General features: G+C 42.7%; 1 protein-coding gene and 1 long non-coding RNA gene across 4 annotated transcripts in view; one reads left to right on the top strand and one right to left on the bottom strand.

The window, feature by feature from the left end:
- GPAM (glycerol-3-phosphate acyltransferase, mitochondrial) overlaps nt 1–27619 on the top strand; it is a 51268-nt gene that overhangs the window by 4650 nt on the left and 18999 nt on the right. Inside the window, exons 1-7 of one of the 3 annotated variants that reach the window (XM_036438998.2) lie at nt 15101–15228; nt 17141–17270; nt 18114–18236; nt 21141–21214; nt 23707–23820; nt 25864–26010; nt 26701–26797. In XM_036438998.2, the coding sequence (XP_036294891.1) occupies nt 17169–17270; nt 18114–18236; nt 21141–21214; nt 23707–23820; nt 25864–26010; nt 26701–26797 (657 nt within the window). In that variant the 5' untranslated portion in view covers nt 15101–15228; nt 17141–17168. Of the gene's footprint in view, nt 1–15100; nt 15229–17138; nt 17271–17901; nt 18004–18113; nt 18237–21140; nt 21215–23706; nt 23821–25863; nt 26011–26700; nt 26798–27619 lie in introns of those variants that run through there. The other 2 variants (XM_036438999.2, XM_036439002.2) reach the window with 2 other exon arrangements.
- On the bottom strand, nt 22307–23735 carry LOC123652395. Its single transcript, XR_006741722.1, has 2 exons — nt 23612–23735; nt 22307–22525 (listed from the first exon to the last, which is right to left on the bottom strand). It is a non-coding gene; the product is annotated as an uncharacterized LOC123652395 (long non-coding RNA).

Below are 27619 nucleotides of genomic sequence, written 5' to 3'. Positions count from 1 at the left end.
CTCTCCCACTTCCCCCTGGGGGCGACCCTGTCCCCTTGACCTATGTCTTCATCTCTCCATCTTCTCTTCCCTTCGTGGGGCTCCCTCTGGCCTTAATGTCTTTTAGCCAATGCCCACCTATTGCTTGCTGGCCAGAGTGCTCAGTAGATCTTCTCAGGGGTGTCAGTGTTTTAACCAGTGATTTTTGAAGGGAGCAATCATGGGGTGCAGGGGGGGGGGGGGGAAAGACACGCAGTAAGATTGCTACTTCAGGGCACACAACTGTCTTCACATAACCTCATAAACTCGGGATTTGAAAATCTCTATTTGGTGGGAGAACCAGAGAGGATTGATGGAGAAAGGAACAGAGATTCCATGCCATAAATAATACATTAGACCCAAAGCATTTCCAAAGAGACTTTAAATAGCAAGTTGTACCTAAGGCAAATCCCCCCAACAGGTCATAAGAGAGGAACTGACAGGATATTTGCAATGGGAAGCCCACACTCACCATTCAGTTCCCTTACTAACCCCACCAACACGAGGCTGGTTGAGCAGCATCTCAGAGATATTTATGGGGCTCCCACTTGCATGCTGAGCCAGCGCTAATGAAAACACTCCATCATCACTTCTGGGCTCTCAAGCAGCGTGTGGGGGCAGGTGCAGCCTTCCTGCCCGTCCTCCCCCTGCCTCAGTGCATTTGCTCACTGAGCTTTGCAATTGGCCTCCACCCAGTGCTCTGGGGCTGGTGGGAAGTTTAGCTTCAACATCCAGCCAGAAATCAGGTTGGCTAAAAAAAACCACCCAAAAATGAGTCTTGAAAGAAAGCAACATCCATTTCTCTGCAGGGAGGACTTCCTCCGCAGGGAAGGGGAAGTTGCTGTGGAATTTCACCCCAAGACTGCTGCTAACAGTGTGGATGAGGTTTTCTTTGAGTCAGTTCCAAAAAGTGTCTGCAGAACAAGGGCCTGGGAAAATTGCAAACCTTGGGACGGAGAGCTGTTTTCAGAGTTGGCAATGGGAAAACAAGAGGATCAATCAGCAGGCGGCCTGAAGGCTGGCCGTTCCCCACCCCAGCCCTGCTCCTGCCCAGACAGCCCCAGAAACCCTGGGAGAGGAGCCGAGTCTTTGCTCAGCAGTCTCCTGGCTCTCCCCTGGGGCAGCAGCAGTCTGGACCTCCCTCATTCTCTCCTTGGGGCACATTTTAATGATCTTGTGGGATGTGCTCAGGGTGAGTCTGCCTGGTGGGATGGAGGTGGGTCTTCCTCCACTACACCAGCCAGAAATGGTACACAGATTAGATAACAGAAAATGTGCTCTCTATTCAGCCCTATGGCTTCATGAAGCAGCACTCTGTGTTCCTGGTGCTTTTCCATCAACCCCCACGAAGGGCTGCTTATTATACCGCCGTCCCTGCCCCACAGCTAATGAACAGGGCAACAAGACGTTACTCTCAAGGAACTCAAAACCCAGGGGAAGCACTAGGTAACTAAACAAGTTAGTTAGTGTAGCATTACAGTGTGGAAAGTGCCACCATAGAGCAAAGAGGCTTATTCTCCGGGTAACCCCGGTGCCCCCCAGTCCCATCCCCTCACCCTGGAATACCTTCTGGGTCTCAAACCTAATTCTTTACCAGGAGACTCCAGTGGGCTACTCACAGTCCCCACCTTCCAGACTACAGATGGCTGCTGTCCTATGATGGTCTTTCCAGTCTAAAGAGATGTAAGAACTAAGGACAAAATAATAAAGTCTTTTTTTTTTTTTTTTTCAATCCTCACCCAAGGATATTTTCCTATTGATTTTTAGAGAGAGTGGAAGGCAAGAGAAGAGACACACAGAGAGAAACACCAGGTGAGAGACACACATCAACTGGTTGCCTCCTGCACGAGTCCCCAGGCTGGGGATTGAGCCTACGACCAAGGTATGTACCCTTGACCGGAATAGAATGCAGGATCCTTCAATCCACAGGCTGACACTTTATCCACTGAGCCAAAGTAGTCAAGTCTTTATTATGGCTATCTGTATTCAATTTGAAGAGCTTCTCTTTGTTCTGAGAGTCTGTTCTTCCCACTTATTGAAATGTTAAAGCATTCTTTCTTTTATTAAATGATGGTGTTTTTAGATAGACAATCGATGTTTACTTTAATTTTAATATTATGGCTGGGCAGAATGAAAAAGTTAGCATCCCTTGGTTTAGTGCACGGTGATAGCTCAAAGTATGGGAAACATTGCCCAACAGGCTGCTTGTCACCAAGATTAACACCCATGTCCAAACCCAAGCGGGAGCCCCTGGGGTGTCTTTCTGAGTGTCTGATTTCCCAGCCAGTAGCAGAGTGGCAGAGCCGATATATTCAAATTCCACTCACTTCCCCAAGACACTCAGCTGGCTGTGGCAGCCAAATCCTTAAATAGACACTACTGTTTTCTTGGCGTCCCAGGCTCCTGTATGTTTAATGCCCCGAGTATCCGATTTCTGGGCCAAACTCATGAAAAGCTAAAGGGGAATTATCCATCTCAGAAAGCAGTTGCAATGGAAATAAAAGCCATTAGTAGTACTCGGTGTTATCAGGATGTTTAATTTTTCATTGAAATTTCAAGATCAAAGTCAATCTTCAGAGTTGTGTTAACCCAGATCTCCAGCTTCCACTTAGATGCAGCATAGAGACCGCAGCAAAGAGGCCTGGCCTAGAGTAGCCTTTTAGGGGACCTCCATCTACCTGCTTAGGCGAAGGGATTTGGGGGGGTCAAAGGATCTGCTATAATTCAATGAAGTACCATATTGCATTTGGTTATCCTGGCATTTTAGATATGGTCCAGGGCATTGGAAGCCCCCCAGGAGGCTTAATGGAGAGAAAAAATGCCCACCAGGCAGGACAAGTCCCTATAATACATCTGGGAAAGTTCAAATTCTTGTGCTACAGTGGAGTGTTTCTGTATTGAAAGTTGTTTAAAATAAGTGAGTTTCGCCAGGCTTAGCTATTTAGCCGTATGGGGGTTTGTTTTATCCATTTTGTAGTGTTAGCTTTGCTCTGTGGTGGCAACTGCAGAGGAGACTCTTGTGTTTGAACTGAGCACTTCTTTATGTCAAGGGTCATTCTCTTCTTCTGCCCATTGCTTCCCTGGGATGCAACACATCTCTTGGCTCATAGGAAGCCAAAAGGTTGTCGTTGATGATAAGGATCAGTCAAATGCCTTATCTGTTTTGGAAAGAGTCAGTTGCTAGCCATTTATTTCTTGACTTACTATGACCCTATAATCATTAATATTTTTAACTTGCCTATTTAATTATTAAAATAAAATTCTTTTTTTTTTTATTTGATCATTGTGATCATTGGTTTGCAACCCTAAGGGAAGGAAGGAGTTCAGTGAAGCTGGTGAGCAGCAAAGGCCTCTAGGTGAACATAGAGTTCCAAAGCTTGATCTCTTTGTTTTCTGGAACCTTCCCTGGCTGCTTATTCAGAAGACAACCAAGACTGAGGAGCAACAGGCTCGATCCACTTGAATTTACCTAATGTGTTTGGCTTGCCTGGGCTGTTATGCCAACACAGCATTCCCATGGAACCTTGGTTAAAATGGAATGCCTTATTTCATTCAAACTCTGCTGTAGTCCTAAGTGACAGTTATAATTCAGTCAAGAAGTTGAATCAGTAGTCATACTTCCTATCTGAATCTTATAGCTGGTTTTGTCTTTTTAATTTTAAAATATATTTTATTGATTTTTTACAGAGAGGAAGGGAGAGAGATAGAGAGCTAGAAATGTCGATGAGAGAGAAACATCAACCAGCTGCCTCTTGCACGCCCCCTACCAGAGATGTGCCCACAACCAGTGTACATGCCCTTGACCTGAATCAAACCTGGGACCTTTCAGTCCACAGACCAACGCTCTACCACTGAGCCAAACCGGCTTCGGCTGGTTTTGTCTTTTTAAGCTGAGTTTATCCACCTGCTGTCTTTCTTATTTGAAGAGGGCTTGCCATGCGCCGAGCACACATTTTGTTGTTGTTGCTGTTAATCTTCACCCGAGGATATTTTCCCAGTGATTTTTTTTTTTTTTTAATAGAGTGTGGAAGAGAGAGGGAGAGACAGAGATAGAGAAACATTGATGTGAGAGAGACACATTGATTGGTTGCTTCCAGCACACACCCTGACCAGGGCTGGGGATAGCCTACAACTGAGGTATGTGCCCTTGACCAGAATCAAATCTGGGACCCTTCAGTCAGTGGGCTGATGACTGAACACACATTTTCATGCTTTTCTTTTACTCTTCTTCTCTCTTTTTCTTTTTCTTTTTTGTTTTTGTTTTTGTTTTTTGTTTTAATCCTTTAAGTATAACAAAGAGATGACATGAAGGAGGGATCTGCATATTATGGCCCATGGGCCAAATCCTGCTCACCACATGTTTTATAAATAAAGTTGTGTAGGCACACAGCCATATCCATGTGTTTACATATTGTCTATGGTTGCTTTGGTAGCACAGAAGAGTTGTATAGTTGCTACATGTAGAACCACATGGCCTGAAAAGCCTTAATGTTTACTATCTGGTCCTTTCTAGGAAAAAGTGTGCTGCCTCCTGATTTTGAGCAGGAGTGTTGGAGTCAAAAATGCCTGGGTTCAAGTCAGGTCCTGGTTACTTGCCAGCTTGCAGCAAGCTAGCTAAGACATTGAAAGAGGTGCATAAACTCTCTGCAACCTAATCTGTACTATGGGGATAAGTGATAGATACATACTCTATGTTGTGAGAATTCAGTGAGATAATATTTATAAAAACCTGCAGCTCTGGCCAGTCACAGAGTAAATGCTCAATAAATAGCAGCCATTATGATGACCATTCATCCCCTTATCCAACAAATGCACATCAATTGCTTCCTTTGTGCCTGGGGCCAACACCAGGGATCAAGACATAGAGGGTGCCTACTCCCAGGGGAGCTCACATTCTAAGGCAGAATATCAACAATATGAAGAAAACAAATCAACAGATTATTTTCACATAGTGGTAAGTGCTATAAGTTAAATAAAATAGAATGATTTGGGAGAAAGCGATAAGGCAGAGAGCAGAAAGTTGGTAACCAAGCTAAGACTAGAACTCAGAATGAGTCAGCCATGCAATTATCTAGGGAAGAAATGTTCCTGGCAGAGGGGACAATAAATACAGAGGCTCTGAACCAGGTATGAACTTGGGATGGTCCAAGAACAGAGAGATGGGCTTGGAGACAGAGGCAGAATGAGGGAGGGGAGAAGAGAGAGGATGAGGGAGCAGGGATTAGCATGGGTAAGAGCAGGTCTGCACTTGCAGACCCTGAGAAGATGTTTGGCTCTTTGAGGCAGGGGTGCAACCTGAGACCATAATGAGGCAGAAATGTAACTGGGTCCATGGCCTCATTCTATGGCCTTTGTTAGAAATATATTATTCTTCCTGTTTGGTCTCTGGCACTGGTGACTGTTGGGAACAGGCTATGAGAGGGGCCTGGTGAGCCCTAGCCAGACGGCAGCTTTGGGTTGCGGCAAGCCCGTCACACCGCCCGCTGGACACAGCCACCTCACTTGGGCTTTTCTCCTTACAGTACCCCTGATTCACCCAAAAGACCTTCTGGCTGATGTCATTACTTCTCTGAAATCATTCCTTATCAGGAGCCTTTAATGCTTCTCCAGGCGGAGCACTTAAGGTGAAAATCGGTTAATGTAATCTTAAAACACTCTAATAAATTTCCAGCAACATAAGACCACCAGATAATCATTTTGTCCCTAGGGTCACTCAGAATCCACAGCTCAGTTCTCATCATTAACATTTCTTTTGTGCCTGAGTCCTTGCACAGGCGTGAAGAGCCCACTGATAATAGTTTACCTGTATGAGGTTTAAAAGGAAGCTTTAGATACAATCAGTTACTCAAACTGCCTCCCGGTTGCTCTAACAACAGCCATACAGTACTCCCAGTTTCAAAGCCCTGCTGCATATTTGGCTCACTCACAGGTAAAAGTACACCTTCAGTTTACCCACCTTTATCCATTTTGAAGGACTCCTCCTCCTCCTCTTATCCTCCTCTTCATTTCTCTCCATCATCATCAAAACCCTTTACTGGAAAGTACTTAGCTGGCTAAGAGTACTTCCTTTATACTTCCTTTACAATGTGCAAATATGTGTTTCTTTCTCCTCTTGCTTTAGACGTTGTGAAAAGAACAAGATCCAATTTGGCTATCATCCAAGTCATTCTCTCAAGCTATTATATGATTCTGAATCTGGGGTCCATGACTGACCTCAGAGGGGCATTCTGAACCTCCTGAAATTGAATGTAAACTTTTACATACACATCCCCCTCCCTGCCTCCGAAGAGAGTCTAGAGTTTCATCAGATTCCCTCTTACGAGGTATTGCATAAAAGATTTTACTGACTAAATCAAAGTATAGATGCTCCTTGCCAAGTGATGGGGTTACATTCTGATAAACCTATGGTTAAGCCAAAATTATATTTAATACACCTAACCTATTGAGCATCATCTTTTAGCCTAGCCTACCCTAAACCTGTTCAGAATATAATATCCAAAAAATGCCGGCAGCACGGTACACTGGAGGGTATTGGTTGGTTACCCTTGAGGTCTCCTGATTGGGACTGTAGCTTCTGGCCAGTGCCCAGTGTTACGAGAGTCTCATACAGCATATCGCTAGCCAGGGAAAAGATCAAATTTTAACATTCAAATATAGTTTCAACTGAATAAATATTTTCACAGCACCATTAAGTCAAAGAATGTTAAGTTGAAGCATCCTAGTTTGGGACCATCTGTATAGTCTGTAACTAGAAAAGGAAAACTTGCAGGGTTTGAAGCCCGAGTTTCTAAAATAACACATTTATTCATTCTGATCTGTGAAGGCAAGAGGGAGTGATACATGGGTCAAATAAAGCTTCCTTTTCAAGGACTGGACATTTTCCTAGGAACTTTCATGGTAAGTACAAACATTATATAGTGCCCATCATGTGCCACGTACTGTCCCAGTGCCTAACATATTTGAGCCCTGAATTCTCACAACAACCTATAAAGTAGACATTGTTATTAGCCTTGTTTTACAAATGGGGAAAATGAGGCACAGAGATGTTCAAACCATAGATTAACTTTGCATGCAATATTCCAAGACCCTTCATAGTTCTGCTTAGTGTAGTTTGTCAAGCTTTAATGAATGGTTTAGAATGATTATCATTCTGGATGTGTCCATATGGGGCCATGATTACAACATAGTGGCCTCATTAATAACAGGATTCCTATATGTGCTTCCTCTGGTTTTGTAAATAGAAACAGATTACAGGTTACCCCGAGAGCAGACTATTCTGCTTAATTACAATTTGGCCGAGACACTATGGTTTATGAAATGGGGTTACTGATCAAGCAGATAATTTTATTATTATAACTCTTGTCACCATTAAAAAATTCACACTGTACAGAAGGCATGTCATGACCTTGTAGGATTTAACTAAGCCTTACCTCTAGGAAGTTAAAATGGAGTCATTTCAGGATTTGATCAATTGATGGAACTTCAGATATAATTCACTTTCTACCTGGATTGTATTTATCGAAATAGTTAAGAAGCAGGTGACCTGGAAATCTAGATGGACTAGCCTCTAAAAGCATCCTATACTAGAAGTCTGGTGCATGAAATACATGCACTGTGGAGAAGGAGGGGGTCCCTCAGCCTGGCCTGAACTCTCTCAAAGTCTGAGAGCCTTCAGGGGATGTCCAACTGATGGCTTAGGCCTGCTAGAGAAATGCCAACATTATGGATATTAAGCTTGATTTAATCCCGCCTGTACCTATAGTGGTGACTAGGAATTTTACAATTTGTGTATATGTGTTAAATTTACATATGTGGCCGGGACCGGTTTGGCTCAGTGGATAGAGCGTCGGCCTGCGGACTGAAACGTCCCGGGTTCGATTCCGGTCAAGGGCATGTACCTTGGTTGCGGGCACATCCCCTGTGGGGGGTGTGCAAGAGGCGGCTGGTCGATGTTTCTCTCTCATCGACGTTTCTAACTCTCTGTCCCTCTCAATTCCTCTCTGTGTAAAATCAATAAAATATATAAAAAAAAAAAAATAAAAAATAAATTTACATATGTGGTCCAGTGATTTATGAAAAAGTAGGAACCCTGGACCAGAAGTAAGAATCTCTATAAAAAGTAACTAAAATAATTTGATAATGGGGGCAAATGTTTTGCCATATTCGCAGAAGTTAATGTACAACAGGAATGAGTGGAATAATAGTCACCCTGAGTAAAGGTCAGGCTCCATGACCCACCCAATCAGCTGTTTAACAGAGTGGGCTAGATGAGGGGATTGGACCCTGTGTCCCTGGATTATGGAAACCTAATATCCAATATCTTACTTTAATGTTGGAGGTCATCATTGTAATACACAATTTTTTTAATGGTGATAAGAGTTATAACAATAAAGTTATCTACTTGGTTAGTTGGATTGGATGTGGGAAGAAGTTAAGAATGACTCCTACATTCCTGGTCTGCTAAGGAAAATGGGTGGAGTAAAAATGAAAGAGGATCTTGAATAAGAAAATGTTGCCAAGAAAAACCATAAAGTAGGTGGAGGAAAATCCAGGAGGGCATGGGGTTGTGAAAGCTGAGTAAAGGCCTTGCTCCTTAACACCAAGACTTTGAACTTACTCAACAAGCCATCAGCGCCCTATAATCTGACACCAGGTTACACAACAGTAGAAAGATTCTGGATAAGACCAGGCACATGCAATCCAGTCCACATTAGGATCCCTCTTCCAGAGACAAGATGCTTCGTTTCCAGCCAGCATCTCAGCTCCACAAAGCATCTTGGGCATTATCTTTCAACAAATTGATTTGTTGATTTTCAGGGGAGTGGTCTTAAGTAATATTTAGGAACAAACGTTTTTTTTCTAAAAGACATGTTGTCTTCAGAGATGCAATGCTGGGCACGACAACAACACACTCTATGATGTCCTGTAGGGTAGTCTAGCCTGTGAGAAGTAACTACATCTCTTCATTCCCTATTGGAACCTTGGCTTTATCCAGCCCAACCAGAAGGTTCACTGAGGTTGCTCCGATAGTCATTGGGGTTGTTCATGAATGTTTAGTTATCTTGTTTGGGACACATAGTAGGATTAGACTTCTTCACCCACTTGCTTTAGATGACACTTTAGCTAATGACATGGGCATAGAAGGGATGTATGGGTTTAGAACCAGTGTGTGGTCACTGTATTTCTGTTCCCAGCCTGCGCAATGAAGGAAGCAAGGGTCATAAGGGAGGCCCCGCAGTGACCTTTATGAGCGGAGCCCCTAATAACCTGCAGGTTATACGCAGCATAGATAAGAAATAAACTTTGCTGTCTTAAGACAGTGTGACACTTCTTAACTGTGTCATAACTTAGCCCCATCCTAACTAATACAGAAACACTCTTCCCTGAAGAAAGTAACTCTAAGGGTGCAAATGCATTACAAAGATTTTAGGACAAGTTCTTTATCAGAATTCAAACTCAAAGACATAGGACCTCTCTTTTGTCCTTAGAGTCTCTGCAAGAAGAGACTAACATATTACCTAATAATAGACAAACATGTAAATTGACTGTACCTCTGCTACGCCACCCAATCAGGAGTGATATTCAAATTAACCCAACAAAGATGGCGGTTAATTTGTATACACAGGTGCCGAGTGACAGGGGAGGGACACTTGCATTGTTGCCATGGCAATGATGCAGGTGGTCTGCCTACTCCTGGTCTCTTGGGGCCTCTGGGCAGTGTGGGAAGGCAGGGAAGGAGTGAAAAGAGGCGGCTCCTGGAGCAGAAAGAGGCAGCTCTGGGGCCTGAGTGGAAAGGGGCTGGGCTGGAGTGGAAAGGCAGTGCCAGCAGCCAGGATAGCCCATTCTAGTACCAATCTTCGTGCATCAGGTTTCTAGTCAATTATAATAGCTACCAGTTAGTAAATCTCACCAGGTGGCAGGCATTTTGCTAGTTATTTTATACCTTATTCCTTTTACTTCAAAAATAATTCAATAAGTAAGTGACTATTAGAAAATCTTAGGGGAACCAATGAGGGACATCATCTGTTATGCTTTCAACAATAAAGATACATTTTTAAAAATTAAAATGATATAATTTGGGCCCAGAGAGGTTAAATAACTTGCCCAGGGTCACACAGCTAGTATGTGAGAAAGCTAAGATTGGAACCCAGGGCAGAGCCCTTAGACATTCTGCTAAAAAAACTCAGGATTATCCACTGATGTCTCAATGAGCAACTCAGTATCCTATATGAGTATGCAATAGAGTAGGATTTCACATTAATATATGCTTTTCAGGCCTGGGATCAGGTGGCCCAGTCCTAAGGCTCTCATTTAAGCTGCCATATATCAGTTATGCATTTGGACTCTAGAGTCAGATAGATATGAATTCAAATTGGAGTTCTGCCTCTCCCCTACCAGTCCCTCTTCCTGTACCTCAGTTTTCCCATATGAGAAACGGGGTCAAGAGTAGTCCCTAGTTCATGGAGCTGTTGGAAGAATGGGCCCCTCTTTTGCCTGTTTACTCTCAGGTCCACTCCCCATCCCTCCTCCCGCTATTCTATGATTTGGGGGTGGGAGTGGCCTAACCCATTCTTTAGGCTACCTCGTTGTTTACTTTAGCCAATCAGAGGGCCTGGCAGGTGATGGGCAGGCAGAAAAGGGGAAAAGCCTGGGAGGGTATATCCTTCTTTCTCAGGCGATGTCTCCAGCAATGACAGTTCTGTGCATTCAGCTCCTTCTGGTAAGCCCCTCTCTCCTTAGTCCCAGCTGTCACCTCAGTGGCTCTGGCTCCTGGCTCTGTTAACAACCTGGGTTGTCACTCCAGCCCTGCTGGATGGTAGCGACCCCACTACTCTGGGAAGGGTAGTGATCTGCTGTTGCTAATCTCTGGGTTGCCTCACCATTCCCTTTCATTCTTTCAGCTCTTCCAAGACCTTTCTAAGTTGGTCTCAGTATCAAAGTCCCATTATGACAGCCTGACATGAGTTATGTTTTCCAATTTGTGCCAGCGCTGGTACAGAGGATTACTTGAGAGCATACCCATAAAGTACTTAGAACAGTACTTGGCATATAAGTGCTCAGTAAATAGTAGCTTACACAATGGCTTACTTCCCTTTTACCTAGATTCTCTGCTACTGCCAATCTGTCCTAGGTAGACCCCTGCCTACATCGTAGCTCCTGAGTCACTGCCCATTCCTCCTCCATGTCCACAGGTCTGGGCTTCTGTTTAGATGTGCCCTTCTCTAATATTTACAGGGTAAAGGGCATGTAAATTCCTCCACAACATTTATTATACACTAGAGGCCTGTTGCAGGAAGATTCCTGCAATAGGGCTTCCTTGGGCCTATTCCTGTAAGAATAGGGCTCCCTTTCCGCTGCCTCACTCCCTCCCTTCTCCGCTGGTTCACTCCCTTCTGCAGCACTTGGCTTCCAATCTACACTGTCTTCAGTCTTCACTCCACCATGCCTGCATATGCAAATTAACCACCATCTTTGTTGGGTTAATTTGCATACTCCTGAATGGCTGGTGGGCAAAGTGGAGGGACAATTTGCGTGTTTCTATTTTATCTATCTTACAGATGATAATAATAATTCTTTGTTTACTAATTCTATGATTTCTGCAACTCTTTCAATTGATTTTTCACCTCATTATGGATTATTCTTTCCTGCTTCCTTTAGGCATAATAAAATTTTTATTGGATGTTAGGCATTTTGAATTTCACCTTGTTGTGTATTGGATTATTTTGATTTCCTGTAAGTATTCTTGTCCTTTATTTTGGGGCATTTTATTTTCAGAAACGATTTGATCTTTTTGGGGCTGGCTTTAAGATTTGCTAGGTAGGACCAGAACAGCATTTCCTCTAGGGTTAATTTTATCCCACTACTGAGACAAGATCTTTTGAGTCATGACTTATGAGGTTTTCCAGTCTGGGTGCCAGGATCAGGCCCCATTCCTTGTCCTGTATGATCACTGTGTTCTTCCACTTTGTTCTGTACTTCCCACTCTGGTTTGTGAGAACAGGAATAATTCCTTGCCTCATGCAACCTCTGGTGTCGGTTGTTTCTCTGTACGGGTGGTTCTTTCCCTGGCCGTGGGTACCTTCCTTACATTCATGAGCTAATAAGGTGATGACTGGAGCAATGTCTTCTGCAGGTTTCCAGAGCTCCCTCTTTCTCTGTATAACTCTCCTCTCTCTGGTAATCTACTCCCAGCTTTGCCTGCTTTGGCCTTGCTGCTTTTCTACTTTTTAAAAAATGTATTTTATTGATATTTTACAGAGAGGAGGAAGGGAGAGAGATAGAGAGCTAGAAACATCGATGAGAGAAAAACATCGACCAGCTGCCTCTTGCACACCCCCTACCGCGGATGTGCCTGCAACCAATGTACATGCCCTTGACCGGAATCGAACCTGGGACCTTTCAGTCTGCAGACTGACGCTGTACCACTAAGCCAAACCGATTTCGGCTGCTCTTCTACTTTTATCTCATCTCAGGAAGTCTGCCTAGTTCTTCTTGGATTCACCTCTGCATAGCAGCCTAGCAACTCTCTCTAAATGGGAAGCTGAACCAGTCATGATGCTCACCTCATTTCTTCCTTCTCCCTTATGGATGCGTGTCCTGCACTGTTGCCTGTTTTATTTGTTTTTTTCTGTGTTTGTTGCTTGTTTCTTATTTTATTTGTTTTAGCAGGAGAGTAAATCCAGTCCTTCTTGCTCCATCTTGGCTGGCTGGACTGGATTACTTTGAGTTATTGTGGTTCCAATAACACAGATTGCCAAGGGTGTCACTTGTTCTCATTAAATAACCTGAAGATCTGCAATCCACATCTTCTGCCAGTACAGTGAACCCTTGCACAATGGGTGTTACAAAAGTGTCCTACAACTGAGCTTCATGTAAGACAATCTATTTTTTCCTTCTGGCTTACCTTTTAATTCCTGTGATGTTTTCTCTGCTTCATTTCTCGTTACTTTCTCTTTTGCAGTGAATAAAACACTGAGGCTCTCCTCTGTGCCACTCCTTCCCACCTTTTTTTCTCTTGTCATTTTTTGGTCAGGTATCAGTAATCTAGTCAACATAGTCCTTGTGTACTTAGTTGTGTGCTTGGAGCTAAGGTGCACATGGGGTTGATAAAAACAGGGTCTTTAACTTCAAGACATAGAGATGAATAACCACACCTACTGTTTTGGATTGTTTTTAAAAAAAGGGCCACACCTTCATTTTGGTTCATTGTCCTATGCACTGGAAGTTCATGGACTCCCAGTCAGGGTACATATTTAGGTTGCGGGTTTCTTTCTCACATCGATGTTCTCTCTCTCTCTTTCCCTTCCTCTCTCTCTCTCAAATCAATATAATGATAATAAAGTTTGTTGCTACTACAAAAACTAACACAAAAAACACACAAAAAAACACAAAAAAACAAAAACAAAACAACAACAAAAAACAAGAGGTCCACACCTGTATTTTGGAATAGATATGGAAACAGAAATAGAAAGTTCAAGATCAGGAATTCCTGTTTTCCTTCTTGTTCCTCAGCTTCAACAAATTATTCATTGAGTGCAATACAACAAAGCACCTTAGTGTTACCTAAGAGACTGAGGCAAGTCATTGACATTGATGATGAGTTTGTTATCTTGTGGAAGAATGACACAATACAGATCCAAGGTGTGGCACCACAGTATATCTGTGAGATTTCACAGGAGAGGATCATTATTGAGGGCTGGAGAGATTAAGGAAGCCTTGGAGACCTAGTTCAAGGAGCAAGAGATTTGGGGGAAAGTGGTAGCCTGAGCCCAGTTATGAGCATGAGTATCCATGGTGTGGCTAGGGACAGTCAGAGAGGTTGAAGTAAGGGACTTTTGCTGGAGAACAGTGGGAAAGGTGAAAGCTTACTAGGATCTGTGAATGCCTCACCGGCCAGGCTCAGGCATTTAGACTGTCAGGGAGCTCTGAGGGGTGTGAAGAGTGGACATGGACAAATATTTGTTCTGAACTGAGGATTAGGGTTAATGTATGCAGAGGAGATGAGGACTGGTGGCAGAGGAGTGAGGGCAGGGACTATTTCTCAATCATCTTTGTATTCCCAGCTGCTGGTTCAGCTTTGGCTTGCTGCTTAAGTGCATGTAAAAGGTCATCTTTCCCTTCTGACGTCCTAATGCTCTGCATCACCACCGGCCTTGTTTATGGCAGGCACACACTGAACCTCTTGGTGCCCGCTGGTACTTTAAAGGGCTGAACGCAGGCAAACTTGGATTCAAACTTTCCAGTCTTACGTTTCTTTTCTGAATTCCTCCTTTTCTTCCTTTAAGGAAAAGACACCCGGCCACTATTACAGAAATTACACAACGGGGCCATTCCCAACCCCCATCTGCCCCATCCCAAACAAATTCTACATAATCTTAACCGACCTCGCCAGGCACACCACGCGAATACACAGAAACCCAGGCGCACGCTCACTCCCAGCCCAGCCAGGTGGAGATCCCACATCCCGGATGAGCAGGTGACAGGGCGCGCACTTAGGCACACACGCGCTCAGGTGACTCGGCGCGCGGGCAGAATAACCACTCGTTTGGACACCCCGACACCCTCTTTAGTAAGGTGACCAGACGTCCCGATTTTTAACAGTTTGTCCCGCGGCGTTTTAAAAACAGTCCCGATTTTTGGAAAGAATCTTTGACACTGATGATGAGTTTATTATCTTGTAGAAGAATGACACAATAAAGATCCAAGCTGTGGTACCACAGTATATCTGTGAGATTTCACAGGAGAGGATCATTATTGAGGGCTGGAGAGATTAAGGAAGACTTGGAGACCTTAGTTCAAGGAGAAATATAATCTTTCCAAAAATCGGGACTTTCTTACAACCCCGAGGGACGCGGGACAAATTGTTCCAAAGCGGGACTATCCCGCCCAAAGCGGGACGCCTGGTCACCTTACTCTTTAGCCACAGGGGCACACACTTGCCACACCCCCGTTAGCCACAGGGACGCACACGTGTGCGCACACACTCGGCCCCCACGCGCCCCGCGTGCAGCGCGCAGGGCCACGCGCCGCCCCCCACGGCCGTGCGTCACTCGCGGGCGCCGTTGCGTCATCGGGGCGCGACGTTGCCGCGAGCGCCGGCGGAGGCTTGAAGTGCCGGCTGCGGCGGCCCCTGCGCCCGCGGAGCTGCGAGTGCGAGCCGCCGGGCGGGAGCGGGCGCGGAAGGCTGCTCGGCCGGGAGCGCCGGCTCAGGTGCGTGGCCGTCCTCCGCGCTGGCGCCGGCGGGACTGCTGCCGGCGGCCGGGGCGGTGTGTTCCCCTGGCCTGTCCCCCCCGAGTTCCCGGGGACCCTCTGAGAAATGGGTTCCGGCTCGTGCAGGGGTGGGGGTCGGGGTCGTGCTCTTCCGGGAGACCGGGTGGAGGGCAGGCTTCCCCTGTGGACTCAGCACCCTGCGCCCCTGCACGGGACGCGGGGGCCATGCTTTGGCGTTGGGGCCGCCGGGGCGCGCAGAGAGGCAGGTGCCGGGGACGGTCCGGCCGCAGGTGACCACGGACGGACTGGCCGGACTGGGCGCTCGCTGGGTGTCAGACCCTGTGCAAGGCGCTTTGGAAGTGCCTCCCAGTCCTCCGGCCATCCCGAGTGGGGAGCGATCCTCTTGTGCACATCCAGCGGGGAAACGGGGGCAAAGGAGTTACCCAACTTGTCCGGCGTCCCACGGGAGGGGAGGGGGGATTTGAACTCGGGTGTTTCACTTCGGAGCTGCCCCTTGCAGAAGCCACAGTTGGCTCCCCATACAGCCCGTAGTCTGGGACCTGAGGATTTAAAAAAAGAGAGAGAAAAAAAATTTAATAACTTTTCGACCTTGGATAAACGCTGTGGGCGGGCGGGGACGAGCGAAGGATAGACTTCCTATTGGCACAAATTGTCCCTCCTCTCCTCGCTGTCTTCATCTTCTCAGGTAGCAAAAGGGCTCCCCCTGTCGAGGAGGCCCCATTCTGCACCTGAAACAGAGCTAAGGTTTAGAATCTCAGACAGCTTCCAGGCCACGTGCATTGCTTTACTAGTCTCTCCTCTCACCCAGAGCATGTTCAGTTGGTAAGGACGCGGGGAGTGGTTGTGCTGAGGATAGCAGGCACCGCAGCAAGCCAATGTGGGGGTTGTAAAGAAGGCAGAGGATGGCTTCCAGGGAGCCCTGTTAACCTGCAATTGAGCTTTCAGGGTTTTGAAGGAGTAATGTAAGGCCAGATGACAAATAGCCAGAAGTTATTATATCTCAAGGTAATGTAAAAGTTATGTTAAAAAGTTCTTATATTTTAGATTATTGTCTATCAGTCTTCTTTAGTCATTCAGGGTTCGTGAACATTTTCCCATAGGGTAGAAGAAAAATAAAGTCTTGTTGAAAAGGATGAAAACGTGTAAACCAGGTTTTTCAAATAGGGTGGTTTGGTTTTAGAGCGTTGCACATGTTTCATTTAAGGCGTCTCAGGAAAATTAAGAGTTTCATTCAGTTTAAGTGGGAAACTTTAGGGGTCCTCCTTGCCTTTACCCATTTTGCATTACTGCATAATATGTATGACCGAAAATTCCCAGGACATAATTTAAAAAATGATCTACTTATATGGATACATGTAACTTATATTTAATTAAATAAATAGGTTCTCACCCCCAGGAACTATTCAATTATTAACACAAAGGACAACAGGGGGATGGGGACATATGTAGGGAGGGGTTTGGGATGGCATTGGGGGGATGAGGATAATTATGTGATACCATAATAAAAAAATTTAAAAAATAATTCTTTAGAATAAGTTATTTACTCTTACGAATTCATAGTTTTGTTTAGAAACTCTAAAGTTACAAAGGTTGATTATTTTTAAATCAAGGCTGCCTGAGTTCATATAAACATCAAAGTTCGTTTTTACACTTTGACTGAACCTGGTGGAAGTCTGCCAGTAGTTCATTTGACATCCTATTATGGAGCAAAAATCATGTAGAACAAGCATGCTAAACTCAAAGGCTAACATGGGCCAAATAAATGAGGCATGTGGCCCTTGGGTCGAGGGCTGCCAGTTTGACATGCTTGATATAGAAGTAAGACTTTTGAGTTCAGATATTTACTGTCTGGATTCTTTATTAATTGAAATGGCATATGTATTTTCTGTAGCACATGACTTAGGAGTAACACGTGTGACATGGAGGATACTGCACTGACCCTTGACACTATAGATGTTTCTTACCTGCCAAGTTCATCAGAATACAGTGTTGGCCCTTGTAAGCATGCAAATGAGGAATGGGTAAGTTTAAGATGCGGATTGAAAGCTGTTAACCTAAAATGCTCATTCCTGTGTTGTGTATGAAGGTGGAAATGCTGGAGCCAATTTAATATCAATAATTGGGTAGAAAAAATTGGGTAAAAAATTTAACTACAGACATTATGTTAAAAAGCAAAATTCTTTTGCCTAGGGGAAAAAACCTACTCGTAGTTATTTTGGGTGTTGTAATTATAAAGCTGGTGTACAAATGTTTCAGTATCGATTTTCCATAATTATACCTAATTATAAATTTTGTGATGGGAAATAAAGTTTATTTTAAAATATTAAAAATAGAAAATAAATTTTAGTATGAACCAAATCCAAAGGGCATACATTATCTTGTATTGTTTTCCCTATTTCAACTAATATGACATGTTTAAAATAATATTTTAAGCCGTATTGTAACAACTTGCTTACTATATAAGGCCTTGGTAGTTCTTTTGTGGGAGTGTGTACTTTAAGAGAGAGTAAGATTGACTGTTGTGATCCAGGAGTCTGATTTTATTCACTCTGACACCTTCAGAAGCTGTTTGACCTTTTTCCAACTTTGTTTTAAAACCTTGAACTCTGCTTTGAGTGAATCGTAGTTTTTGCCAGCTGTTACTATTCTTAGGTGCTCAGCTTCTGCTCATGTCCCAAGTGTTGATCATGGAGGGCGTACCTTGAATGAAAATCATGGTGAGAAACACATAATTATACCACTGCCCAAAGAAAAGTATGTTATCGGTTTCCCTTCTATCTGAAATATCTTAGTTTTTAGAGATCACGTGGACAAGTATAATGTTTTTGCCATTTAGTGACCAGTTTTTCCTTAATATTTATTAGGGTGAGTATGGTTTCAGACCTACTGTCTTCAGATCTGCAACCTTAAAATGGAAAGAAAGCCTGTTGAGCCGGAAAAGGCCGTTTGTGGGAAGATGTTGTTATTCCTGTACTCCCCAGAGCTGGGTAAGAATGCTATTGCTTGTTGACCTTTAATAAACCCTTGAAATACATGGCGTAGATCTCCAACTTGGTGTGAATTTGGTATTGGGTGAATACCAAATAGACTTCATTCATTGATGTTGACTCAACTTTTCTTTCCATTCATATAGTCATTAAATGTTGGTCCAGTTGTTGATGCTAGGCGAGATTGGGGTTCTTTAGTGATTATTGGTGTTACTTTAGGGGAAGAACAGATCTTACTTTAAGTTAACTCTTCCAAAGAGTTTGTGGGAACCTTCATGTAACTTCTTCAGCCCTGTGGCTTTGCTGTACTCTTGCTACATTTCTATTTCGGGCTGATGGGGGAAGGGTGTCTGTTGACTCTGTGATAGTGAAGAATGGTCATTAATAGCTTAAGTAAAGACTTAAAAAAGTGTGTATGGGCTTGCTGTTTATATTTTGGTGGGGAAAAAAAACAAACAACAAATCAAAAGCCATGCAAAATCTTCTACATTATGGTGTGTGTGTCATTTCTCAGCATTTATTTGAGAAGATCAGATGAGAGGTATGCTTCTGATGTCATTGTGCCAGAGGCATTAGCATAGGATGGTAGAATGTAACATGGCCATGTCCTAAAGTAGTAGAGTTACCTATTAAAAGGTATACCTGGATGTTAAGCTTTCTCTGAGATGGGTCAGTTATCAGGACATAGAAATTCTGCCATTTAAAGTCTTATCGTTTACAGTAGGGGTGTCGAACTCAATCAGAGAAGGGGCCAAAATCTAAAATCCAGCCTAAATCGCGGGCCGAATGGTTTTCTTCACTGCACTCCGCTGCGTTTCCATCACAATGACAGTTTATGACTGTTCAGTAAACCATTCGGCCCGAGATTTAGGCTGGATTTTAGATTTTGCCCCCTTCTCTGATTGAGTTCGACACCCCTAGTTTACCGTATAGAGATTGCTTATAACTTGTGTGAATTTTCTAATCAGAATTGGCTTGTCAGGAAGTAGAATTCTGAGTCTAGGACAGTGGTTGGCAAACTGTGGCTCACAAGCCAGATGTAGCTCTTTGGCCCCTTGAGTGTGGCTCTTCCACAAATACCACGTGTGGGTGTGTACATATAGTGCGATTGAAGGAGTCCCCTAATTAAGTTAAAGACAGTGTACCTACCTATATAGTTTAAGTTTAAAAAATTTGGCTCTCAAAAGAAATTTCAATTGTACTGTTGATATTTGGCTGTGTTGACTAATGAGTTTGCAGACCACTGGTCTACGATAAAGGGATTAAATAACCTGGGAGAGATTCATGTGGGGCCCAAGCAGTTTATATTAAACTAGAGGCCCAGTTCATGAAATTCATGCATGGGTAGGGTCCCTAGTGGCTGCTTGCTGCTGCCACTGGCTGAGGTGGGGCTGGCCAGGGGGAGGGACCTCGGGCAGTTGCCCAAGTGCCTCCACCCCCTGGTCGAACTTCTGGTCAAACTCCCAGTTGAGGGGACAATTTGCATATTAGGCTTTTATTATATAGGATATTTAAAAGGTGAAAGATTTATAGGGTCTGAAGAGAAACCAGAGCATTATTTAGGTCTACTCAAGAATGTCTTGATATAAATAATGTTCCTTTCAAATCACAAGTGTCTTGCTGTAAGAATTTGGTAACGTTGAAATACCAGGAATAGTGCCAGGAATAATGCCATTCAAATTAATAGACCAATAAAGATTTAAATAGAATATTATTTGTCTTTTCAGTTTTAAAAATTTAGCATCTCATATAGCTCTAATTATGAATGCTTAAAAGACTAAAACAGAAGTCTATAACTTTATCAATTAGGACAAAAGATACACTTTGCACAAATAAATGCTGAGAAAGTATAATGTACCCTCAATAAAACATGTAAAAGTACTTAGTGAAATCGTTTTTAGAGAAAAGGAAAATAGGACTTCAGAGAAAGGGTAGCAAATATAAAAAAATTACTATAAAAATACTGTCAACCGAAAACTATTTAAAGTAAACATGTAATGGAAGAAGTTTAAGATCAAGTTCAGCTCCTTTACTTAGGCACTCTAGTTCAGACACATAAGTATCAAGATTATTAAGAGATTTAGTAGTCTAATAATAACTACATATTACTTTTTTGTTGTTAGTAATTTTATTTGCAGAACAATCACAGTTTTATTTCAGTGACAGAGCTTGTAGCCAATAGTATTGATTCTAGCCTGACACATAAAGTGTCAGTACCAAGATATAAAGCATCTCCTCTGCACTTTGTAGAAACTGGCCATGAATCACTTCCCTTGAACATCAAAGATTAAGTCCACATTTACATATGAAAGTACCTGCTCACATGACAGTTTTCAGATACAACTACCGAGTTTCCCCAAAAATAAGACATCCTCTGAAAATAAGACCTAGCGCATGCAAAAAAATAAGACATTCCCTGAAAATAAGACCTATTGCATCTTTGGGAGCAAAAATTAATATAAGACACTGTCTTATTTCCGGGGAAACAGGGTAGTAGTGAATCTCCTGTTGATTTTGAAACATGTGATAGATTAGTGCTTCAGTGGGGGAAGGATTCTAATTTCCCTATTTTGCTTTTTTTTTTAGTTTCCTAGTTTTAGGAACACTGAAATCTCCAGTATTTCTGTCAATGACTTAAGCTACCTGTTTTGGGTTGGAGGGATGGGGGACAAGAAAGGAAGAAGTGCTGTTTCCTTGCAAGGTGTTAAGGATTAATTTTGAATTTGTGACCTTTAAAGGCTAAAAGGTACTTTTCAGTAAAACAGTTTTTCTTCAATATTTTGATTTTGAAGCATTGTCTAACTTTATGCTTGAATTTTGAAAGTTATCAGGTGCTAGTAATGTGAGCTCTGCACTAGCAATCCAGTTGTATATTTATGTTTCTGTTTATTTTGTTTTGCATAGGATAAGTTTTTCAACCCCAGTATCCCGTCTTTGGGTTTGCGGAATGTCATCTATATCAATGAAACTCACACCAGGTAAAAATAAATTTCTTATACTTCTAATGCATCTCAAAAAAAAAAACAACAAAAAAACCCACACCTCTGTAATAAGCAATGTGCTAGAAGATGATTCTCATTATGTTTTTGAGAGTTAATAGAATATGAGCTTCTGACATAGGTTTTATCTAAAATTTGGGAACAGTATAGTTACCTGAGAGACCTATAACTATTGCCACTGCTGTCCTTACATAATAAATATTTTCTTGGCATGTAGCTATCACTTATAGCTTTCTCAGACTTACTCATTTATTGATTTTTGCATCCGAAGTGTTCCATTGTGATAAAGCTTTGTCTGAGGAGAGGTTTATAGGTTTTAATGTCTTATGATCTATTATGACTATACTTAAAAAAAGAATAACTTTTATACTTTTAAAAAAAAGGATAGCCAATTTAGAGTTTTTGAAGGTATTTTCCTCCGTAGTGCGAACGTTCTTTGATTTATTGTTAGCTTAAGACTTTATTTAGAATTCTTACTTCCAAATTCCAGGCAAGTGGGGATAGGCTATTAGACACCAGAGTGAGAGAAAAGAGGCTTTGTTTTATGTGAATCTAGGCGAGGGGATAAGGAAGGAGGGTGGCAAGGTTGTGTGAATGTCTTTGAGGCATGAGAGGAACAGCAGCCAAAAATGCTACCAGTTCTTATAATTCTAAGAGTAAATGCCTGTCATAGGGAAGAGGTAAGCTTAGGTGATGAGAAGTACTTGAATTTCTATGAAAAACTGGCCCAAGAAGTAATCCAAATACTCAGATTTTAAGTCTTTCTGCTCATATTCTGATGATGAGATTGTAAAAGATCATGACATGGCCGAAACCGGTTTGGCTCAATGGATAGAGTGTTGGCTTGGGGACTGAAGGGACCCGGGTTCGATTCCAGTCAAGGGCATGTACCTTGGTTGCGGGCATATCCCCAGTAGGGGGTGTGCAAGAGGCAGCTGATCGATGACTCTCTCTCATCGATGTTTCTATTGAATAGCTCTATATCTCTCTCCCTTCCTCTCTGTACAAAATCAATAAAATATATTTTTTTTAAAAAAAGATCACGACATGTATATTCAAGATTTAAAAAAAAAATAGAGCTGAAGTCAGGGGACATATTTTTTTTCTCATTCCCGCGCTCCCCCTTCCTTGTGCCCTCCCACCCCCGAGTTTAATGGTGAGAGGAGAGATCCTGGTTCATTGATTTTTTTTTCTCTTTCCCTTGGTAGACATGTTTAAGATCCTAAGAAAAGAGATCTCATATGGTCTCTTTTTTACATAAGTAACATTTAATCTATAAAGCCAAGGGGTCTATCTGTTGCCCTGAGTTGGAGGCAGTTTAGAGAAAGTTCTATTGACAAGGCAGAATGAAACTCGACAATGTGATAAGCTGCCTGTGCATTTGAGTTGGCTATTTAAATCTGTGTTATATTAAATCTTTACATGAAGCAAAGTCTGAACAGTTTTACACGCGCGCATGCGCACACACACACACACATGCACACACACACAAAACTTTTAGTCCATTAAAAAAGGATTTCATAGAGAGGTTAGACTTTATACATTCTGGTAATGATTCTGAAAGTTTTCATTGAAGAAAGAATTTAGAATTAATCACTGAACATACTGGGCCAAGTGTCCAGAGAATTAAGATGAAGGAAGGGAGGAAGAAAGAGAGTTGGAGGAGCATGTGCCTCATAAACAGTTCTCCCTCAGATGACTTCTCCTCCCTCGAGGGCCTTTTGGTTCTTTTCGGAATAGACAGATTTATAATTGAAATCCTGCATTTACATCAATATCATTATGGAGGAAATGATAATGAGGCATTATATACTCAGTAAGAATGGCATCAAATCATTGCATAATGAGAGTTTGTAGCATTCTTATTCTGCGATACCTGTCCCCAACCCCTCATCTAAATAACACAAAGTCATTGCTAGAAATATGTCCTATCCCTTACGTATGTTGAGTGTGTGTGTGTGTGTGTGTGTGTGTGTATTTTAAAGAGTAAGAAATTCTGGCTTCGTGAGCCTAGAATACAACTTTAGAAGAATTACTGTAACAACAATAACAGAAAATTAACCCTGGGTGGCATGAAAACTTCCAAATTATCTTTTATAGCCCATATATATATATATATATATATATATATATATATATATTCCAACATATTTGCTTCTTTGTATGGGATTAATAAAGTAATATATTTCTGTTTCTTCTGCTTATACATTTGGTTTATTATTTGGCAGAGTAGCATGATCTAGGCATTAATACGCAAATTCCAAGTTTAAATTGTAGCTGAGAGCACATGAAAGAAATCGGGAGTAAAATTGTCTGAACTTCTAGGGAGAATTTGCTACAGGAGAAGCCCAATCTTGAGAGTGGGTGAAATAAGACCTTGTTTTTACAGGAGAGAGACCACTGTGCACTTTAAGCAGCTGTTTTAAGTGTTCCTGGAGTCCTTCTCTGCTAAAGGGTTTTTCCCGTTGCAGGCACCGAGGATGGCTGGCAAGGCGTCTTTCTTACGTGCTTTTTGTTCAAGAGCGAGACGTCCACAAAGGCATGTTTGCCACCAATGTGGCAGAAAACGTACTGAACAGCAGTCGGTAAGGGCAGGGGCACCTTGGTAAAGGGGAGAGGCCTGGGTGGGCGGCAGCAGTGGGAGCCAGGAAGTCATTTCCCTAATTAACCTTTAGTGGCTCTGGGACTCTGTCTCCAGAGATGTTTGCATATCCAAGTTAAATGTTATGCTCAGCACGGAAACCGAGGAAAGGCAGGCAGAGCAGGTGGTTTTGGTGGGCAATGCCCTGTGGGAGTGGCAGGCTTGTTTTATGGATTAACAAGTGAATGGGTTTCTAACTCATAAAAGCAAGTTGGAGTCAGTTGTGCACATAACTTCCCAAATTTTCTGTTAAGTGTTCTATAATATGAATGTTTAAGACATTGCACTTTCTATTTTGTAGCCAAAAGAGAAGCGAGTTTTATATTTCTGTCAAATAGTTATTGTGTACTTAGGCAGTACTAGAAAGTCATAGTTAGCATGGTTGGAACATTCAAACTCACATAGCTGTTACCCAGTGAAGAGGCTAAGATACTGTCCGTGCTCTTGGAAGAGCTTGCTGGAACTCAGGTGACGTGGGGGAGTGAATCATTGCGGAGATCAGGCATTAGAACATGGGGATGTGGAAGAAGGTAGGTCTCTGCTCCACATGATTGGTGTGGCCCATGTTCCACATCTCCCTGGATTTGGGTAGCTAGAGACAGGGGTGGACTGAAAGATGCTCATCAATGCAGGTGTGGCTCAGAATAGATATTCAAATATTTATTGAATGAATGAATGAATGAGTGAGTGAATGAATGAGTGAGTGAATGAATAGTTAATAATGGAGAGGTAATAATCACGTCAATTACTTGTGAAAATGTTCCTGGCCAGATTGAAATAAATGCTATTTGAAGAATGGACTTAGGGCACATCAGTGTTCTGTGGGGGTCTTTTCATATTAATGAGTTGTGGGGCTGTGTGGAGTCTAACATCAGTAGCAACGGTGGGAGAAAACACAGTTATTTGAAACCCCCTTGGATTATTACATATTCTATTTTCTAGGTAAAAACCTTCAAGTATGTTTTATTCCATGCAGGTATTTTGACTAGTACCTAGAATGTCATAAGTGATTTAAGGAGGTTTAACCTCATGCGTTCTTCCCTACATCATTTGGGAGGAGAGGTTTATTAAACTGGATAGAATCTTCCCCTTTATCTCACTGCTTATTGTTCTGTGCTCTTTTAGTCTTAAGCTTTGCCTTTTTGAACTTACTGGTTTTATTTGAAAACACTTGTCAATATTTATGTCCCTCTTGCATCTTTCCTGGAGAGTTTTATATATGGTTCTAATAGAGACACACTAATGAGGATAATTAAGCCCTCAAAATTAAAGTTAGACATTACTTGACAGTGAGTTTTGGATGCCTCTGAATCATATGCCTCAATGGGCAGTCTTCCTTTTTTTCTCTTCTGCGGGAGTACAAACTTTGTGTCTCTCCCAGCATAGCTGGAACATTGAAACTCACATAGCTGTTACCCAGTGAATTTGAATTAAATTCCTAAATAGGCTTTTCAGAGTCCTGAGAGGTTCATTGCTTTAGGAATATGATAGCCGTAATATTTAATAGACAACAAAACAAAGCACTTCAAACTTGAGCTTATTATCTCACTAGAGGCCCTCAGCCTGGCCTGCACCCTCTTGCAATCCAAGACCTCTCGGGGGATGTCGGAGAGCCAGTTTTGATCTGATCCCTGCAGGCCAGGCTGAGGGACCCCACTGGTGCACGATTCTATGCACCGGGCGTCTAGTATGCATATAAGATCTTTGGTTAATCTCTTCCTGCCTTCTCTCCTCCCCCCTTCCCTCTGAGATTCATCGGTCTGTTCCATGTTTCCATGCCTGTGCATTGAGAATCTGTCCCCTGGTGGTCAGGACACATCATAGCTACCAGTTGAATGGTCAAACGGTTGCTTAGGCTTTTATGTATATAGATGTTGCCACACATTAGAGAGGAGGTACATTTTGTTTTGTGACTTACAGCAAAATGCCAAGTGCCAAATATAGTACAGAACCAGTTATATTGTCTGTCTTTCCACTTCCAAATCAGGGTGCAAGATGCCATTGCAGAAGTGGCTGCTGAATTAAACCCTGAGGGCTCTGCTCAGCAACAATCCAAAGCCATCATTAAAGTGAGGAAGAGAGCCAAAAGGATCCTTGAAGAAATGGTCGCCACTGTCTCACCAGCAATGATCAGGTATGAAAGGCAAGGCAGAAAGTTTCCAACGAGAGCCTTCTGTTATGAGACAACAAGGTGGAACCATTGGATTTCCTATGGTCCAAGATGCTTTAACATAGTCCTTTGTCACACCCAACTCTTTATATTCTTATTAGAGGCCCAATGCATGAAATTTGTGCAAGAGTAGGCCTTCCTTCCCCCGACTGCCGGCACCAGCTTCCCTCTGGCACCTGGACCCGGGCTTCCCTTCAGCCAGTGGCAGACCCCGGGGACCTGGGCTTCCCTTATAGCCCTGGCTTCATCTGGAAAGACATATGGTCTAATTAGCATATTATGCTTTTATTATTATAGACTCGTCTTTTATGGAAGTAGCACTGTGCTTGGCCTTAAGGTGCCTCCACCTCTGTTAATTGAAGCAGCCATTGCATTTCCGCTGATACTTACTCTCTAGACGAGGCGTAAGCCAGGTTTCACATACCCGTGTCTAAAAGGGACTGGTTTTCTGTTGTTCTGCTCCCTGAAATACTCACTTGGCCATTTGTTTATAAGCTCTAAGTGTTAGGTGAAATGTAAGATTTTAGTCCATCAAGTACCACATATGCAAAGTTAGCTGTTTAATTCTACAGTTCAGATACACAGGCACACAGAGTCACTTACAAGCACTATGTACACACACACACACACGTTTAAATTTGTTTTTACTTTCAGACTGACTGGATGGGTGCTGCTAAAACTGTTCAACAGCTTCTTTTGGAACATTCAAATTCACAAGGGTCAACTTGAGATGGTTAAAGCTGCAACCGAGGCAAGAAATATGGGAATGTGTCATTCCATCTTCTCCATGTGTGAAGAGTGATTTATAATTCTTGTAAAATTGTTCCCTTGTATACTGTTGTGCTTTCCAACCCATCTGGGAGATTTCCCCCAAGAAGATAACTGCGGAGCTGTGTGTGTGAGGGGCAGTGGGGTAGAGGAGGACCGGCCAGCCATGCAGGATTCCTTTAGAAATTACCTTGCAACAATTCTGAACATCAGGTAGAACAATCCCTATTTTATAAGTGAGGAAACAAAGGCTCGGATAGATGAAGACGTTTTTCCACATCATGGCTAACAGGTGGCTTGTCTGGGATTTCAGGCTGAATCAGCCTTGACTCCAAAGCCTGGGCTCTTGCCACATGATGAGTGCTGCTCTCAGACACATGTGGGTTCCACTTGAACTCTTTTAAATGTTTTTTTTTTTTTTAATTGATTTTAAGGGAGAGGGAGAGAGAAAAATATAGATGTGAGAGAGTGAAACATGGATTGGCTGCCTTCTACACGCCCCCTAGTGGGGATTGAGCCTGAAACCTAGGCATGTGCCTGACCGGGAATCAAACCGGCAACCTTTCCGTGCACAGGATGATGCCCAACTAATTGAGCCACACCGGCCAGAGTGCAACTTGAAGTCTTTATTACTTTTCTCCTTCTCTAATATATATAATTTTATAGTTGTTTTTACTAGATACATATTAAATTAAAAAGAATTTATGTTACTGGAAAATGTTTTTAAAGAATGAGTCATGGATTAGGCAGTGTCTGAGTGTCTCTAACCAAATGCGAAATTGCGAAGTACGATTGAAATGCACAT

The sequence above is a fragment of the Pipistrellus kuhlii genome, unplaced genomic scaffold (assembly GCF_014108245.1).
Source record: "Pipistrellus kuhlii isolate mPipKuh1 unplaced genomic scaffold, mPipKuh1.p scaffold_m20_p_15, whole genome shotgun sequence".
Classification (NCBI taxonomy): domain Eukaryota; kingdom Metazoa; phylum Chordata; class Mammalia; order Chiroptera; family Vespertilionidae; genus Pipistrellus; species Pipistrellus kuhlii.
This window is presented reverse-complemented; position numbering and strand designations above follow the sequence as displayed.